General features: G+C 45.9%; 1 protein-coding gene across 18 annotated transcripts in view; it reads right to left on the reverse strand.

Annotated features, from left to right (window-relative positions):
* The window catches only part of ABLIM3 (actin binding LIM protein family member 3), a 141,893-nt gene that overhangs the window by 45,553 nt on the left and 77,417 nt on the right, over positions 1–18,923 (reverse strand). For 17 of the 18 annotated variants that reach the window (XR_014520973.1, XR_014520974.1, XM_083483559.1 and 14 more), the window contains exons 2-5: positions 13,364–13,504; positions 9,516–9,699; positions 5,628–5,740; positions 331–457 (exon numbers count right to left, since the gene is read on the reverse strand). Coding sequence is in view for 16 of the 18 variants with exons in the window: in XM_083483559.1 (XP_083339685.1) it covers positions 331–457; positions 5,628–5,740; positions 9,516–9,699; positions 13,364–13,504 (565 nt within the window). In the remaining 2 variants the exon portion in view is untranslated. The remainder of the gene's footprint in view (positions 1–330; positions 458–5,627; positions 5,741–9,515; positions 9,700–13,363; positions 13,505–18,923) is intronic. The other variant, XM_083483555.1, reaches the window with a different exon arrangement.

Genomic DNA, 18,923 nt, shown 5'->3' on the forward strand with positions numbered 1-18,923 from the left:
GGCCTGTCAAATGACTTTTGTAGGAAAGGTGATCTGCTGGTTCCCTCCAGGTAGATGCAAAAGGAGGCTGCATATCTTTCCCGAGAACGAGATGTGCAACTCCCCTCTTTGTGCATTACACAGGGAATGAAAAAGAGGAGGCACAGAAGAGTCACTCTTTCTTTCCCAGCTTGGATGCAATATACAAAGTTGAACGAGAGATGCCAGGTGGTGCAGCCTGGAGACCTTCTCCAAGGCACAGGTCAAATGCGTAGCTTTGAAGCAATCCCCACCCACTCAGCAGAGAGATGAGGAATGTGGGCCAGCAGGCCATGGGGAGGAGACACGCACTTGCTGATGTATTCTCCAGTCAGGACAATCCCACAGGTTTGGCACTTGAAGCAGCTGACATGCCACTGTTTCTCCAGGGCCAGGAGAGACTGACCTTGCTTGATCTCCTCCTTGCAACCTGCACACTCTGGGAAGCAAACGAAGCAGAATTAACAGCAGCAGTATCCTGAACAGTTTAAGAAGCAGACACTGAAGGACAGCTGTGCCCACCAATGGCATGCTGCCTTGCAGACTCATGGACAACACTAACTTGAATGACAGGGCATGCAGTAAATGGTACAGACATTCCGGGAGCCCTGTGCCATTTTCATGGTCCTGTCCAAATTTAATGCAAGGAGTAGCTATTTATCTAGCACAGGGATGAAGGACCTCAGGGCCAGGAGGGGAGTATAGCCCTCCAGGCCTCTTTGTCTGGCCCTCAGAATTTTCCCCATACCCCTCACTAGACCTGCTTCACATCTTTTGCCTGGCTGGAATATGTCCTTGAAAACTGATGATGCCTTTTTCTTGCCTGAATGGAGGAAAAAAGAGGGGTGTATGTGTAGAAACTAGCCTACTTGCCATGCCACAGGGAGGTGAGGTGGGGGAGTCCTCGCCAAAAGAAGACCAGGAGGTGTTAGCCTTACACCAAGCCCTGGGTCCATCAGGGGTGAGGAACCAAGGTCTCATGAAGAGGTAAAGGAGGGGCCATCCACACTCAGGATCAGCTCAGCCTCTGACATGAGGGAATGGCAGACTGGAAACCTGTCTCATCCAAAGAAGTGCCTGGCTACAGACAAGGGCTCCTCAGGAGTAAAGGTCTCCTTGAGAGAAAAGTCCTTCTCTGCAAGAAGGCAGATGATAAGAGTCAGCCTCTGCACGTTCTGATCATGAGCTGTTCTGACCTTGCTGCTTGCCTGACCCTTGTTGTAAGCTCTGTGTGCTTGGACCCTGACCTTGGACTGGCCCTGCATGCTCGGGAGCCCAGTGAGAACAGGGCACTGCTTTACAATGGGAGTTTTTGCATTAGTGGCTCTACCCACTTTTGCGTCTGGGTCCCGCCTATCACAGGAAAGTGGGCCCCAGAAGGTTGTCCAGAAGGGAACAGCGGAGAATGGCACAAAGTGGCTCCCAAAATAATTGTTGAGCTACAGCTACACACACACACTTCCTTCCCTTAAAAATTGCAAGCTGAAAGTTGTAAATATTGCTCTCAGCCCTGTGCTGAACCGAGCACCTAGGGCAGAAAGTGAACTTCCTATTTTAGGTCACAGTTGTTGAGCCTGCCTTGGTTTTCCACATTTTACTGCTGGCAAGTAGTGTGTTTATGTAATAGACCTGTGGAAAGAATGGCCACATTCCAGCTGGCTGCCAATTCCTTCCTCTTCGTGGTGAATCGCTCCTTGCCGTTTCCACTCCTGAGCCAACTGCTCAAACCAAGCCAGATGTGGCTATTCAGGAGCACCTTCCCCTTTGAAGAACTTAACTTAGGAGCACCAGGCACAAGGGGAAAGGAAATCAAAGAAACAGAGGTGGAGCACATGGATGGAGCTTCTACACACAACCAGATGCTTGAGGGAACCACGGGCTCCTTTGTTTCATCTCCATGCCCCATTGAATTATTTTGCTCAAGAACAGGCAAGTGGTGGTTGACATTCTGCTGGCAGCCCCCACCTACCCCATGTCTCCCACTAGTAGAAATGGAAGGGCATTTTTCGACGCAAGGCAACATCGGAAGAGCTGTTCCCTAACCTCTGTCTGTCTTGGCCATGTCCGGCCCGTGGTGTTACTTACCAGCTTCCCTTCCCTTTCCCATTTCCCTCGCTGTCTGTGGAGACCAGTGACAGGAAGCACATGGGCTTGGAAGCCATGACCTTGACTGTGCTCTGACAGGCTCTTTCCTCCTGTCCCTTCAAAATTGGAGAATCCCCCAGATTTCCAAGTAGCCGCTTTGCCACATGGGTTGCTGCTCAGTTAGAAGATGGGCTGATCCTTTTGGGAAATCAATTCTAGCAACAGCAAGTGCAGCAAAATGCCCAAAGGTGCAGAGGTGAAGGGGGAAGGTGCAGAGGTGAAGGGCAGTGCTGCTGATGCTGCCTTTCATTTGCCACACCTCAAGAGTGCTGGAGGGAGAAAACACGAAGCAGACCCTCAAGCTCCATTTGCTGTTCCTCCTTATCTCTCTCTTCACTAATCTGTCAATGCTACCCTCAGGCTTGGGGGCTGCTCACCCTTTTTTGCTACATTCCACTGCTAGGAAGGCTTAGGGGAATCGCCAGCTATTTTTAAAAGCGTCATACAACACTTCAGACACGTTTGCTCTGGATCCTGGAAGAAAAGGCAGTTAATCACGAAAGCCTTATATGTTTTACAGCAGCTAACAAAATGATATTAAACTCCCACAGCAAAATGTTTTGCCTTTATATATTGCGGGGCGTTTTAACCTAGGTAGCCTTTACATATACAGTACTCTTCCTGCCTCCTTTCCTGAAACAACTGTGAGGTGCTGTTTTAGCAGCACCAGTGCGTGTGCATTAAGAGCAGTGGCTAATATGGGGGGGGGGGGGAGAGAGAATGTCACTGTGTTTCACCTGGACCCATCCTGAATGCTGCTTGCAGCTGGTTATGAATAATCCATGCTGCCCTCAAGTAACCTGAGCTACACAGCCAAGGAGAGGAATATATGCAAGAGTGGATTTCAAGGGAGGATGTGGTCTTCAGGTGACGTGATAGTGGTCTAGGGCATGGAGAGGGAAGGGTGGGGTAGAGGGGCAGAAACCGCATAGTGGCCTTCACTTGGTTTCTCTCCCCTGGGTCTAAACAGGTTCCTGGAAATCAGGCACAGAGGGAGGGGAAGAGAAGCATTGTGCAGATTCAGCAGACTCTGGGCAGCCAGTTTGATTCACAGCACCTGGTTCCTGAGTTTCCAGTAGCAGAAACTGTTGGCTAACTAGTCTGATTCTGAGAGTTTGGTTCTATTATTATTATTATTATTATTATTATTATTATTATTATTATTACTGCTATAAGGTGATAATTAGAACCCAGAGAACATCTCATTGACTTAATAGAAAATACCTTAGCAGAGTGATGAGGTTTTCTTACATGCTATGTGCACAATTTCGTATGTGTGACGTGCAATATTACATGTGTGCCACATGTAATATTAATATTATATATATCACCTTGGTGTTACAAGTATCACAAGAATGGAGGCAGGGCCAGCCAAAGACATTCTGAGCCAGGAAATACAAATGACACCCCTATCTTAATAATTAACATGGGGCCCACAATCCACTGGGAAGTTCTCCTCCACATCCCTCATTGTAATGAACTACTATGCCCTTGCTCAGTTCCTGTTTCTTTTGAAGTGGCTTGCACCTTGCAGGTCCAAATCTGTCTGTCTCCAAGTCCAATAGCATGAATGGAGTCTAAAATACAGATTGAAGCAGCTGCTTCACTTTGCTGCATGGATGGAAGCTGTTTGTAACTCTGAAATATTGGGATCTGAAAGGAGGACAGCTGCCAACTTCATCATTCCAAAAACTCCAGGGACAAACTCCAGCCAAAGATGCCATGAAAAATTTTATTGCATTTCAGTGACATCGTTTGATCAATCAGAGACATCGTCTCATAATAAGGAAGGACAAGACACTGTGATGTCTGGGTGCAATCACTTCTTGGAGTGGATGCAGAAGCTGGTAAAATAATATTGTTGTCATCACGTACACATTTCTGCTATCTCTCTGTTACTTTAGTGATTGTAGATACATTAGATTCCAAGCTATAGCAGGCCTCCTGCTCCTTTGATAGCATGGAGAAGATTGACAGACGCAGCTGCTCAGCTTCTGCCTCCCATCCAAAGGAAAGAAGCTGTGCCCTAGACTGCATCTCACAAGACGCCCCCCATCTTTCATTGCCATGGAAAGGCCAATAGTCAACCCTACCCTGAATTCTCACCCTTATTTCCCTTTACAGGGCATCTCTTTCCTAGGGAGCCCATTGGCCATGCTGGCTGGGGCTGATGGGAGTTGGAGTCCAACAACATCTGGAGGGGCACAGGTTTCCCCATTCCAGATTAAGATCCTCCACACCTGCTAAAAATGCATTTGCTAACCAGTCTGGAGGTTATCAGCGGGATACAGCAAACAAAACAGCCTGGAGGTCAGTTGTAGCCTACAGATCCAGCAGCCAAGATAGAGAGAGCGCATCCTGATTTTCAGTTGATTTGGACACATAAACATGGTTCAGTTTTAGGCATCAAAAAAATCAACCCTGGATCAAATGGTCACAGTGCAGTTATACACACTCATGCCTTTGGGAAGCCAGTACTGAGGAATCCTTGTGGGCACCAACATCTTATATACATTTGTGTGTGTGTGTGTGTATTACCTAAGTGCACAAATTTGGAATTATATTTCCAAATATAGGGGTCTGCAGAAATGCGGGTGTAAGTTTGATTTTCTCTTTTAACAGTGCCTTCTTTATGCACTTCTATTATTGTTTCTTAAAATAAGTATTTTAAACCATCCTTCATCAGCTAACTCTCAGGCTGGTCTACATGCAGACCACATTCTCAAACATGGTGCTATGTATATGTAAATCTATTGAAATCAATAGGTACAAGTGCTCTCATTGGATTGTGTTCAGTGTTGCTCGTGTTTGGCAGTTCCCTGCAGCCTGGTCAGGAGCAGGCTGTCACCGGGGGACCACACACACACACACACACACACACACAGTTTTATAATCATATTGTGCTGCTCTTCCCTTTGCAATCAATGTGTCTAAGTAAACACTAGAGAACAAGAACATCTGTTGCTTCCACACTGACATCACACAGCCTGCATTGCAATTGTGCCCAGCTGGTCCACATCCCAGTGCAGAGCACTCGCCAAAAAAAGTATTGCATTTTTTAAAGAGTGATCGCCATTTAAAACAGGAGTAGAGAAACTTCTTCAACCTGAGGGCCACATAATTCTCTGGACAAACTTCTGAGGACCAGATGCCTGTGGTCTGTGGGTCCAGAGGCAAAACCGGGCATAACATTGAATGTGAATATTCCCTTTGTACACTAGTTTCTCCACAGTCACATAACCCTCTCTATTCTCCACCCAGGCAAGCAAGAAGCACCCGAGTTTCAGGACACATTCCAGCCCAGCAAAACATGCAAGGAGTATGCATAGTGGAGCCAGTGAGAGGTGTGGCCTGAGAAAGATGTACAGCTTGAGGAGAATCTCAAGGGTTCACATCAGATGGAGGATCTCTACACATTTACTGGCAAAGTATAAAAATAATGAGGTAGGGGCTGCTGAACTTACGGCTTGGTCCATGAATCTTGATGGGTTTGTTGCTGATCAGTGAATGGGAACAGGTTTGGCAAACACAGTCCTTGCCACTGAATGTGACTTTGTCTCCAATGGGGAACGGCTTCCTGAAAGAAAGGTGAACCCAAGAAAACATCACAAATACTCTGTAGGACTTCAGATACCTATGGATCCCCTTTGCCGGTTTGCTAGTTCTTCTTCTTCTATAGTACCTCACACCCATCATTGGATCTATGCCTCTTCAAACTATCTCCAGCACTCGCTGTTGCTTCCTCTGTTTTTCTTTTATTTTTAAGCCTTGTTCCCCCCTCCTCTGTATGTTGCTTTTGAACATGGTATTGAAAATTTTAATTAGAAAAAAGGGACATTGCTCCATTCTCAATCTCCCCCTGTGTTGCAGTATTACTAAAATTCTGGGACAGGCCAATTTGTTGTGTTCCCCATGGGTTATCCCAGGCATCTCCTATTTCCCCCTTCAACATCTCTGTCATTTTGTTGTCTTCCTTTATACCCTACTTCCCTTCTTTTTTAAAAAAGTTCCAGAGTTACACTAGAAAGTAGTACAGTTAATATCATTCTCATTGCTTCTGCAACTGAGCAGAACCAATGGCTTAACATCAAATATTATAGCGACAGATTTCATGATCCTTATAACACATCTGAACATTTCAATTCAAATATCAATATTTGGTTCACAACCATGAAAGTCTTATTTTTTTTAACAGAAAAAAATGAATATTGCAGAACTAGCAATGCTCTTATCTGCATATGCAGAAAACAGAGAAGTATGTGCACAAAACTCAATGTAGAAAAGTCAATGAGTGGGAACACACAGGCATCAACCTTCTGGCGGTTCCCTCACTGCGAGAGGCCAAGTTACAGGGAACCAGGCAGAGGGCCTTCTTGGTAGTGGCGCCTTCCCTGTGGAACGCCCTCCCACCAGATGTCAAAGCGATAAATAACTACCTGACATTCAGAAGACATCTGAAGGCAGCTCTGTTCAGGGAAGTTTTTAATATGTGACATTTTAGTGTATTTTTCATCTTTGTTGGTAGCCACCCAGAGTGGCTGGGGAAACCCAGCCAGATGGGCGGGGTACAAATAATAAATTATTATTATTATTATTATTATTATTATTATTATTATTATTATTATTATTAACTATAATTTGGGAGACCTCACACACGTAGGCAGAAGGCATGTGAAAAGAAGCACTCCCTCTGCTTCTAGAATGGCCAATGTGTCGTGCAAGGGGTTATCAGGAGTCCTTCATGTTATGAGACAAAAGGAAAGGTTCCCCTCCCTTGGGCTCCTTCCCCCCTCCCACAACACATACAAATAAAAGGAAGTTGCAGGGAGGGGGGATGAGATGTGCCATGACCCCTATAATAACAGCAATGACTGCCAAGCCGATGGTTGCCTGGGGCGGCGTGTGTGTCCTGCACCTGGGGGCAGGGCAAGCCACCCATGGGGTGGGGCGAGCCAGGACAGGATGCTCTGTGGGGCCTCCAGAGTCTGCCTGCCTCCTCTCACTCAGCCGCCCTGGGTGGACCGTTTGGGCAGCGTGGAGCCTGCGGGCGCCCAAGGCACCACGTCTCTCCCGGGAGAGATGCGTGGCTCAGGTATGCTGCAGGCCCCGTGGTGAGTGCCGCCCACCATTTTGTCACCCCTCCTCAGTGGTGACACCCGGGGTGACCTGCCTCCATCGCACCCTCCTTCCTCCACCCCTTTAGCTACACACTCACACCATGCTAACTCCCTGCGGATACACAATCTGGGTGCATGTTTGTATAGTCAATTTATCTCCTGTGAAGCAGCAGCTATGAAAGTTGCTTCATCGTGGATTTGAGAATGCCTGTGGTAGTAGCTCGGTTCACTTTCGCCTGCTCCTCTTTCCTGTTTGTTTAAGTCATGAAGATACTCAATGGTTCTGAACACCCCAAGAGGAACTGTGGAAATATTACAATGGAAGCTGTTCTCAGAGATCCTTTTACAGAGGATCATTCAAAAGGGTTAGTACACTTTAACTGCCCTGTTCTATTTACACTCAAGATAGTAAAAGATAAAAAAGGAGCACAATAGTAAGTAATTCCACCTCTACCCATGTATATAGGTGAAGCAAGGATTCTAATTTGGCTGGTGACTGCAAGAACACAGCAGCAGTTCATCAGATTTCAGTATCCTGAGAGGAAAAGATGGGATTTTGCACGTGTCGAAGAATGCAGAGCAAGTGCTCCTGTCTATAAAGACACAAGCAATCAAACAGGCATTTGGGAAAAGTAATTGGGGGAAAGTGGGGAATATAGCTTGCAGCAAAGGATATGCCATTGAGGAGAAGGGAAAGACCTGCACACCTGGTCTATACAAACAAAGCTGTATGTGTTAACATACCCTGAACATTACATGCTTGGATTAATTTCAGTTTAACTGAATAGTTAATCACCCTGGAGAACAAATATATTGGGTGGCATAGGACCTCTAGAGAATGCCAGTTTTGTAGTCTGGGATCAGAATGGTTGATCTGTTTCTCATAGGTGGAAGCAGTGATCCCCATCCCATCAAGTTTTAAGCAAAAGAAGCTGTATATATAGAGAGGTAAAGTTACAGACTGTCAGGCACCAGGGGTCTCAAATCACCAGTGCCACTATGACAGCTGAACAGAAGAGGCTGAAGCTGTCTTTGGAAAGTGACCCACAGCATGCCAAAGTGAGACAGGGCTTTCCAAACTGTATGTACGACCTTGATCTCCTCAAGAGTTACATTTAAAGCACATGGCTTCCCCAAAGGATTCTGGGAACTGCAGTTTGTTAAGGGTGTTGGGAAGTGTAGATCTTTGTGGAGGGTAAACTACAGTTCCCATTATTCTTTGTGGGAAGCCATGTGCTTTAAATGTATGATGTGTGTGCAGCCGATATCTGAGCAGCAGATCCACCTTGATCAACTTGTGCCCAATGTCCATCTTGATGTACACTTACACCAAACCGTGGCTTGTTGAATCTGCTGTCTCACAATACTGGGACAACGTATACATTGCCAGTGGTGTCATAGCTGCTTTTACACCTTTCCTGGCAATGCTTGAAGGGAAAATATTGTGTGGGTGCCAACATTGCTATGTGATTCCTTCCAGCAGACCACAGCAATGGTGGTGGCAGTGACGTGTGTGTGTGTGTGTGTCTGTGCGCGCGCTGCACAGCTAGTGTGGCTAATTAAAGACTACCTTTTCCTGTCACTCACCCTCGCTCCATCTTTCATTTTAATGCTCTCCTAATGCACTCCCAACACTAAGAATGACAAATTAATAGACCTGTCCCTCCAGAGTATATCTGAGACCTAGAAGAGTTCATAGCCCCCACAGTAGCTTCCCCATTCCCTTGGGAGATTACTAATCCCCCCTCCCCAGTTGCAGGACCATCCATCCACCCTCAGGCTAATGATTCTGACTGCCAGAATTAACCCCTCTTTTGCTTGACATGCTCTTGATCCTGCCAGTGTGGCACAATAATACGTCATAGAACCAGTTATTGCCTAATGACACATCAGGCAAGTATGTACTTTTGAAGATACCCACTGTTCTGAGAGCATGTATAGATATTTTATTTTATATTATTTTAGAGAAATGAGCCCAACGCATGTACAGCTTTTCATTGTGAAGAACGCAGGCATCTTCCAACCAGGCTGTGCTGCCTCATGCTTTAAGAAAATATCACCTTCATTGCCCTGGCACTCCCCAAGGTGTAAGAAAAGGAGGTGCGGCATAGAGCAAGTTTCTACCACGCCATATCTGCACATCCCACCATGTGGGTTCAAGCACCTCAGGCTTTCTGTTCGGGGTTCTCACTTATGAATGGGTTGCCCACAATCACAGCCAAACATCCCACTCACCTGCACATGCTGCAGACAAAGCACTTTGGGTGGTAGGTCCGGCCCAAAGCTGAGATCACCTCTCCCGTGATGAAGTCTTGGCAGCTGTCACAACGTGTGCCATAGAGCTTCTGGTAGTCATGGGTGCAGATGTATTCCCCGTTTTTAAAGAAGAAGCCGGACTGAGCTAGGTCACAGCCACACACTGCAGAGGGGGAAGCACACACAGACAGAGAAGGGTCAGCCTGTCAGTTATCTTTCCCAAAGCTGAAAAGCTGACCTGTTCTTCTAAAGCAGGGATGGGCAGAAGGTAGACCAGGCTATACTAGTACATCTCTCTCTCTCTCTCTCTCTCTCTCTCTCTCTCTCTCTCTCTCTCTCTCTCTCTCTCTCCCTGTGATTTGCAGTATAGAATCACATTATTGTAGAGTTAGAAAGGACCCTGAGGATCATCTAGTTCACCCTGGTGATGCATGAACATGCAGTTGTCCTATATGGGGACTGAACCTGCAATCCTAGCATTATCAGCCCCACACTTTAACCAGTTGAGCTATCCAGTTTTTTAAAAACAACAAGGAGGATTTTTTGTTTAGGTCAACCGGTTGCTGACTCCCAAATATATAACAGCAACAACAGGCTGACTTTTCCCTTCTAAATCAGGCAGCTGAAATGAAGCAAGGACTTTTATGTGAAAGGACAATGAGCTCAATGCAGTTCTGATACTCAGAAGGCTCAGAACGTGCTCAGGCACAGCTTGTTCCTTAATTCCTGTTCTTTAATGTGTTTCTTTCATGTGGGACTATGTTTGGTAGATCCTGAGGTTCTGAGCAAAAAGCAAAGTGGGCCCCACAAGTCCAACGTCTGACTGCCCTGTTTTAAAGAGCTTGCGTGAGGTGCTACAACAGAGTTGGGGGTGCACTGATAGAAGGAACGTTCCTTGGTCAGAGCAAAGACACCGAGTTGGGAAAGCAAGCCTGAGAACGTTTCCTTGGGTAGTTTGAATGTGTTCGTTCTTCAGGGTGCCTACCCTTTAAACCCAACAAAACGAACTAAAGGGCCAAGCCCCACAAGATGTCACTGTTGGGTTGCTGGCAAGGTCCAGGATAAAAAGAGAGAGAGAAAGCAGGCAGGCCTGTTTTGGGGAGATTTGTGCCCTGCTGAGAGAGAGCGCTTGGCTGCTGTTTTGGGAAATTGTCTGTGAGCCTCGGTGCATGACGGCAACAGACTTTGCCTTCTTTAATTGGGAATTAGCAGACAGCAAGAGGGTACCTGGGCAGAGCAGCCTGGCAGAGGGAAGTCTGACCTCTGCTCAGGCAACAGGAGATTCATGCCATCCATCCTGCTTCTCAGCGTGACGCTGGGGCATCGTATCATTAGTGGCTGCTGCAACAACCACAAGAGAGAATGGAAAACGTAGGCAGTGGCATTCCCTGTCTTCCTAGTTGCCCTGTGAGGTGACTGAGAGAAACTTGTCACGAAATGGACAAATGGCTCACTTACCAAAGACATACAAGCACACTTAGATTTATGGAAAGAAGGGGAAGATTTGACCTATGGCTTTGGACTGCATCTTTTCGATGTGGTTGTGAAGGACCACATCCACAGCATACATTTGAATGCACTATGGTACCACTTTAAACAGTCATGGCTTTCCCTAAATAATTCTGGTGCTGAGAATTGTTAGGAGACCTCATTCCCCTCACAGAGCTACAAATCCCAGAGGGGCTGAACAATCAATCCCTCTTCGCAATGAACTCTGAGAATTGTAGCTCTGTGAAGGGAAGAAATTCTGATTGGTGGAAAGTGGCTGGAAAGGTGTGCCCTGCAGTTTGTCCTGCAGTCCTAAGATAGAGTGCTGCCCTAGTATGGCCGCTGCACATGAGGTGAGTCGCCTTGGGCGACATGCTCAATAGAGGGCAGGAGATCCCAATCTGGCCTTCGCGGCAGCTTCCAACTCAGCTTCTGGTAAACGGAAGATGCAGCCAAAAGCTGAAACCTGGGAGCTGCAATGGCACTGGTTTCCTTCCACCCTGCCAGACACAGGTCCGGATTTAGGGGGAGGTAAGTGGCACCTCTTGCCTCAGGTTCCAAAAGATCTCAAACTGGCCCTGCTGGCAGGTGAATATGAGAGCATGTAGACCTGCTTGATTCTCTCTTATCCTGAAGGCTGTGATGCCTTGTCTAGATTTGCTGTTTGAACCACACATTGCTCTTAGTCTTGATGATGGAACAAGGGACTGCACGGCCCCTGTAATTCCTGCGTTCTCACCTTATTTTGGACCCATGAACAAGTTTTCTTAGAAGCCATTTTCTACATGAGCTCCGCACACAAATGTTCAGAGGTTTGGAGTGGGCAGCAGGACAGGCGTGTTCAGAGCCCATTGCTTCAGCATGTTCTGAGCCCATGCTGAGTTCTTCTGAGATGTGTGTGTTGGGAAATACTTCAGCTCATCCTTGCCCTGCGGATGGAAGGGTGGCTGGGGAGGAGCAACGCTGAGATGTTGTAAAACTTAATGGCCCAGAACGGATGCGAAAGGGCTCCTTAATGCAGTTATTGAAACAGCTGCTCTTATGAAGGGGCAGTAACCGGATCTATAAATTTTACAGTGGGAATTGTTAGAGCTAGATAAGGCACCCTGTTAATTCCCACTCTTACTGTTTTCCACAATTTATTTTATTTAATTAATTAATTGATTAAATTTATGGCTCGCCCTTCCGAAGGATCCCAGGGTGGCAAACGAGTGATAGAGCAATGCATATATCTTAAGAGCATATTTAAAACAATCTCAGTACAGATGCTTACTGGGGAAGAGCTCAACTTTAAAAGCCTTTTGGAAGAGTAAAGTTTTCAATAGGCACCAAAATATGGCACCTCTTTAATATTTAAGGGGAAGAAGCAAGTTTTCCGCACTGTGTCCAGCACTTCACTTTTGTTTATGTCTGGCATAAAAGTACAAAAAGGCCTTCATGAGAGGCTTTGTATTTCACCACTGAATCCCTACAAAATGTTCAAAGTGCATGTGCCTTTTTTGCTCTGCAATCTCTCATTAACAAAAATAAATAATAGCAAAACAGAAACATCTGGCAACTTTCCAATATTTGCAAATATCAGCTTCAGCTCTAGCCCTAATGCAAAAATATCTGATTGGAAGACTGCAGCATTCTTTCAAACCCTCCAAGTGTCCCTATTTTCCAGGGATAGTTCCAGATTTACAGCAGCCATCTCGGTTTCTGATTTGATCCTGGAATGTCCTGCTTTTCCTCAGGATGTCCCTATTTTCATTGGAGAAATATTGGAGGGTATGCAGTTATGTGACTCCAGAGCCATCTCAAGGCAGCCCTGTATAGGTAATTTTTATAATCTTAATGTTTTATTTTGTTTTTATATATGTTGGAAGCCACCCAGAGTGGCTGGGGCAACCCAGTCTGATGGGTGGGTTCTAAATAACAGAATCATAGAATCTTAAGAGTTGGAAGGCACCTGGAGTGTCATCTAGTCCAGTGCAGGAATCTCAGCTAAAGCATCCATGACAGATGGCCATTCAACCTCTGCTTAAAAAGCTCCAAGAAAGGTGAGTCCACCACCTCTCCCATGGACAAAAATTAATTTATTGTTGTTATGATAGAATAGGATGTCCCATTTTCAACGGAGATATGTTGGAGGGTATATTCTTTGCCTTTCCTCATTGTCACAATCAGTAAATGGATGCAGTGAATCCATAAGCTTCGGACAAGTGCCTCTTAAATGCTAAAGTGAACACTGCCTTTGCTTGTGAAGGGCTTGATCCTATTGAATGGGGAGGAATGCCTGACTCTAACCTTTGTGTCCTTTTTGAACAAGGCAGCTAGTCATCCCCCAAAGCACTTACCTTGGCAGGTGAAGCATCTGATGTGGAAGTGATTGCTCTGGACACGCACCACCTCCCCTTTACACGTATCTCCGCAGCGATAACAGTGGATGATGGTGGGACGGCCCCCAGGGTTGTACGGGTTTTGTTGGAAAGGAACTGCTGGGGAATAGAAAAGGCAGAGCTTGTTAGCAAGCATGCAGGAGGACGGATAGTCAAGAACAGCCAGCTTAGATAAATACATGAGCCGATTTCTTTCATTGCAGAGTTTAGTGTGCAAGCTATAGGGCCTAGTGCAGGCTGGTGTTTCATTTCACGTATTGTTTCGGGAAGTGCAAATTAAGTGGATTTGCATAAAAAAAGCAAACAGATCAAAAATCTCTCCCATTCTTATGCAAAATAAGAGCCTCAGCTCTGCACCTCTAGTCAGTCAGAATTTCAACATTCAGTAAAGCAGCTTTGGGTGGAGCTCTTTCTTCACACACACGCCCCCCCCCCGGCATCTACCTTTTCATGAATGGATGTGTGTGTGTGTAAAATGCTTGGTATTGGTGCACAGGTTAAGGCAACACTGCTTGAGGGTGGAGGTGGGGGGAAGAAAGACCATAGGATCTAGACATTCTTGAAGAGGGCTGCCTTTCCGAAGAGATTCTGAGTTCTCCAGGGAATTCTCACATCAAAAGTGAAGGTCAGATTTGTCAAGGTTAGTCTGACTACTAGACCCTGAGAATTCTCCAGGGAAGCATCTGATTTATCTGTCTCTGAGCCCTTTCAAAGTAGGCAGTAGACGGCCGAGACCCCCTGGAGAATGGATTGAGAGATAAGGGCTTCCTAACCCTTCTGAATCTTGCAGAGCGCCCTTGCAAAGGGAATAGTTTTCTCTACATCTGTTTCTCTTTCTTTGATGCTTGTTCAGCAAAACTATGTATTCTGCAGACCACGGAGGGTCTGTCAACATAACCAACTTCCCACAAACCCAAACCATGCTCTTATTAGGGAGTATACAGTACCAGCAGTATATCTATCTTTTGCCATGTAATGGTAGTAACTTTGCTGCTCAGGGATGATTCCCTTCTTGTAAACAGGTAAGCTTTAAAAAAAATTTATTTGGCACATTTTGACTTTATTTATACCCTACTTAATTTTCCAGGTAACTTCTTAGCGCTTTACAAGTATAAAACAAAGTTGCAAAATTCACATGCACAAACACCCTCTCTGTGAGATGTGCACTCCTGTGCTACATAGGGAGAGTGCATAGCCTGCAAGCGACTACTAAGGGGAAAAGATATAACAACAATTCATCAAACAGCACTGAGGAGGGTGGGGTAGGGAGTGCAGCAATGTCATTGGGCATTAACCCATAGGTGCCCACAACAGTCTAGTCTACACAGCGCCAGCAATTGCAGTAGAAGTGCTTTCTATAAGAAAACGCTGTAAACGTTGACAAAATACTGTGATGTGATTGCTCATTCAACATGCCTGCAACAGAAGCATCTTTTTCCCATGGATCCCCTAAAACAGACTGTGAGCACAGACAGCATTCAGAGTATGAGCTCAGACATACCCGCAAATCAATTGAGTGGCTTTGCATCCCTTTCTGCATCAACCACTAATTTCTGGTCCTGAACTACAAAGGCCTCTGCAGCCATTTATTTCTGTCCTTCTCGTTTCCTGACATGTTCCTGGCTTTAATCTTTATTCCTCCAACCACCATCTCCTGATTCCTTCCACAACTCTGCTGTCCATTCTCTCTTGCTCCCTCTTCCTTTCCCCTAGAACTCCCTCCCAGAACATTCCCATGGTGTCACCTCCCCCTCCACCGCTCTCCCTTCAGATGCCTCCTTAACAGCCCTCTTTCCTCCATGAAGGTCTTTTCTCCTTCTTTCTCAGCTGAAACAAAGCCAAAGTATGCAAAGCTGCGCTTTTCACGCCCACTACTTGCTAGCCTTTCAGTGGCCCCTCTCTTGGAATTCAGACTCTTAAGTTCCTTGGATCATTTTGCCTGATGGATAAATATAGGGATAAAAGGTGTGGAAGAGCTGCAGCTCAGTGAAAGAGCACATAGTTTGCATGCAGAGGGTCCCAGGTACAATTCCTGATATCTCTAGGTAGGGCTGGAAATGGCCGCTGCCTGATACCCTGGGGAGACTCTGTTGGTCAGTGTAGACCAGGACTAGCCAACTCAATGGCCTCCAAATGTTGTTGGACAGTACTTCCCATCACTCATGTCAACTAGCCATGCTGCCTGACACATAGTCCTCAACTGTCCTGATTTTCCCAGGACATCTTGGAATTACAGAAGACATCCTAGCTTCTGATGGGACCCTGGAATGTCCAGTTTTCCCGCTCCACCATTGCCACTGCTGACAAGCTCAGGGAGGAGGATGAGCTGGTGCTTGCAGTCAGCACTGGCGCTTGCATATGTCTTTCTGTGCTGTGCTCGCTTGAGTCAGCTGGCTCGCATGGCAGTGCAGCACGAAAAGACGCACATCCTGATTTTCATCAGTAGAACATTGGGGGGGGGGGGATGCTGAGGCTGATGAGAACTAGAGTCCACAACATCTGAAGGGTACCACATTGGCTACCCTTTGTGTATATAACACTGAGATAGATGAACCAATGGTCTGACTCATTATATGGAGACTTCCTGTGTTCCTATGTACTGTACAAATGTTTTTGACATAAACCACCTTGAGAAAACTCTGCTCTGGAAGGTGGCACATAAATTCCTAAATAAATACATAAATAAAATACCAAAATGGGATATCACAACCATATTTTGTACAGGATTTCAGTGCGGCCAGGAAGTACAGTAGTCTACTACTTGTCCAGTGCCCACTTTCCACACTGAGAACAAAGAATCATCCAGACATTCAGATAGAACCAGAGAGCACCAGACATCCTTTTACAAGCAAAGATGAGGGGGTTTGGGGTGTGTGTGTCAAGGAATTAATCAATATTTAAACAAACATTCATATAAAAATAAAAAAATCTGCGCTGGATGATTTTGCCTTCAATTATTATGGGCTTCTGGTCTCTAGGGAAACTTCTTGGTGTCCATAGCAACCTGTCACCAGGCTGGTGAGCTCAGTGCCTGAAAATATAAGAGGACTGAGCATGATAAGGAGAGGTATTGGGGGTGCAGGGAGGGGGGGAGAAGCATGGGCTGCAGACTTCAATTAAATGGCAGGGCTGTAGCTGTGACTCTTATCTCCCAACAGAAAGTCCTGTTTCTGCAGAAGAAACTTGGTGAGATCTAACCACAGGATCTGTACTTTCCTGCTTTCTCTTATCTCTGCTCAGCATTAAAGAAGTTATTTCCAAGTTCAGGATTGATTAACCCAAGGCTCTTGTTGGAATTCCCCCTCATTTATGTGACTGGCATTGTTTTCCTCTTTCTGCAATTGTTTCCCAGGAATTTGCCACTCCTCCTTGCCCCTATGTGAGAGCATTACAGGCACTGCCTTGCTCCTTTGCAGAGGGACAGTCGATCAGGGCCAAGCTCATTACGCCAAAATAAGCCAGTAATAATGTAAGTAGCATTAGGAACCTTGCAGCAACGAGAGGAACGGGGCAGGGGGGAGGGAAAAGCCCAGTGGAATGCCTTAATCTCTCAGTGGTTCACTCCTGCCTGAAGGAGACGTGCTTACTTAGCAAGAAATTAAAGCCAAGTTCACCTCATCTCATCATCATTAATGCATTGATGCTCTTTCTGCACCAATGCAAAGGAATACATGGAGTACTGTTCTCTCTGATATAATTCCAGGGAGTCGTAGCTGGGGCAGAGTAGCCAGTGGAGTTTGATGCATTTCCAAACCCTTGTTTCACTCAATGTTCTCAGTGATGAGTAGGCAGAGGGAAAAACAGCAGACAGAGGAGCTCCATAAGACAACTCGGCTATGGTCCCTCCAGTTCACTCACAGAGATGTTATATCTCCAAGATGTTTTAGTGTCTCAGGCAAAGCAGTAAGAGGCATCCTCCTGTAAACCAGGGTGCACAGTCCCCAAGACCAGCCAATGTATTTAGGTATCTTCTGCAGAAGACCCCACAAGCACCTCTACTACTGCCTGATAATAAAAATGAAGCCATAAATTAAATAACTGAGAAACTGCTGACCTTCCATGATGTCCAAAATTTGCCTCCTGAGGCATATGCCTCACTCTGCCTAATGGGAGAGCCAGCTCTGTTTAAGGCCAAAACACACATCCAAGGTGCTGTAGGGATGCCACCCAAACAGCTTCTTGTTGCATGGATTGTTGCCCATGTATTGTGAATTTCCAGGGACCTATCAGTAGCCACCAAAAATGGGAAGAGATTGGATAGAGGGTACTCTCACCAACATGATGGCATTGATCTTCATAAGCGATGCCCAGGGATAACCTGCCGCAAGGAAGCTTGTGTGTATGTAATGTAACATACTCTTCTAGCTTTTGCTGGTTTCTCTCTTCATGTGCAAAAGCTAAACATGTTCAATAACTGGAGGGAAACCTCAAGGGGACAATAGCATATTTTATTTTGCCATACCCTTATATTAAACTTTGTACTGTATTGATTGTGCTGGAAATGTTGCTTGGTCCCAGCGACAATGAATGATGGCACATTCTCCATGGGAGCCTCAGAGCCCTGTATTTGGCCTGAATTTTTCAGTGCCAAGTGAAAAAGCCACGTGCAACATATGCAGCAATTGTGAGTTTTACAGGTGGCACACACTCCCCCCCCGTCATCTCTGACCCTACAACAGTAGCAAAATTTGATTGTGAGCCTTTGCTTTCGGAGGAGACAAGCTAAAGCTGAAGGTCTCTAGCCGTCACTTGGCCATCAAAGATGACATTTCCATTTTGCTTATCATCATGGTGTTATTCCTGCATACTTGAGCAGGGATCTTCCCAGCAAGCCCTGCTGCAGTCTCTGAGCTCTTATCTCCTTGACTCCTTCTTGGCTAATACCTGCTGTGTTCTGCCAGAGGCAGCTGTGATTGGTGGAGGAGCAATCTGTGTCAATTAAACACAGAGGCCATTGGGAGAAGGAGACTGTTGGGGCGATGAAAAGGATTATTATACATGCAGAAAAGTACTGAGTCATAACTAATGGCCCTACACTGTCACCTCCCTACCTCCCACCCCAGGTAAATGGCAAGTGTCTTGATTATAGACACTTTATAATGCAAAAAGGCAGAACAGATATCACAAATATTGGACTTTGAGGGGTTTAGCACTTGTGGTAAAATAGCCCGAGGGTTCTTTATCTTGCTGTGCTCATTAACCTGCAGCTGTGGGTGTCTGTGTGGTAATTTACTGTTGCATTCATGAACAATATTTCTTTGGTAAAATGGGATGTTGCATTTCAAAAAGGAGAGCGTTCTGAAGGCACTCTGTGTCAAGAATTATGGCGGTGTTATACTCTGTGTGGACCATAGATCAGTGTTAGAACATCTGCTTTGTATTATTATTATTATGCAGATGGTCCAAAATTCAATCACTTGCATTTCCAGGTAGGGTTGGGAGAGACCCTGTGTCTGAAATCCTGGAGAGCTACTGCCAGTCAATGTGTAGACAATACTGAGCTGGATGGGCCAATAGT

Source organism: Podarcis liolepis, assembly GCF_965112155.1.
Source record: "Podarcis liolepis genome assembly, chromosome: 2".
Taxonomy (NCBI): Eukaryota; Metazoa; Chordata; class Lepidosauria; order Squamata; family Lacertidae; genus Podarcis; species Podarcis liolepis.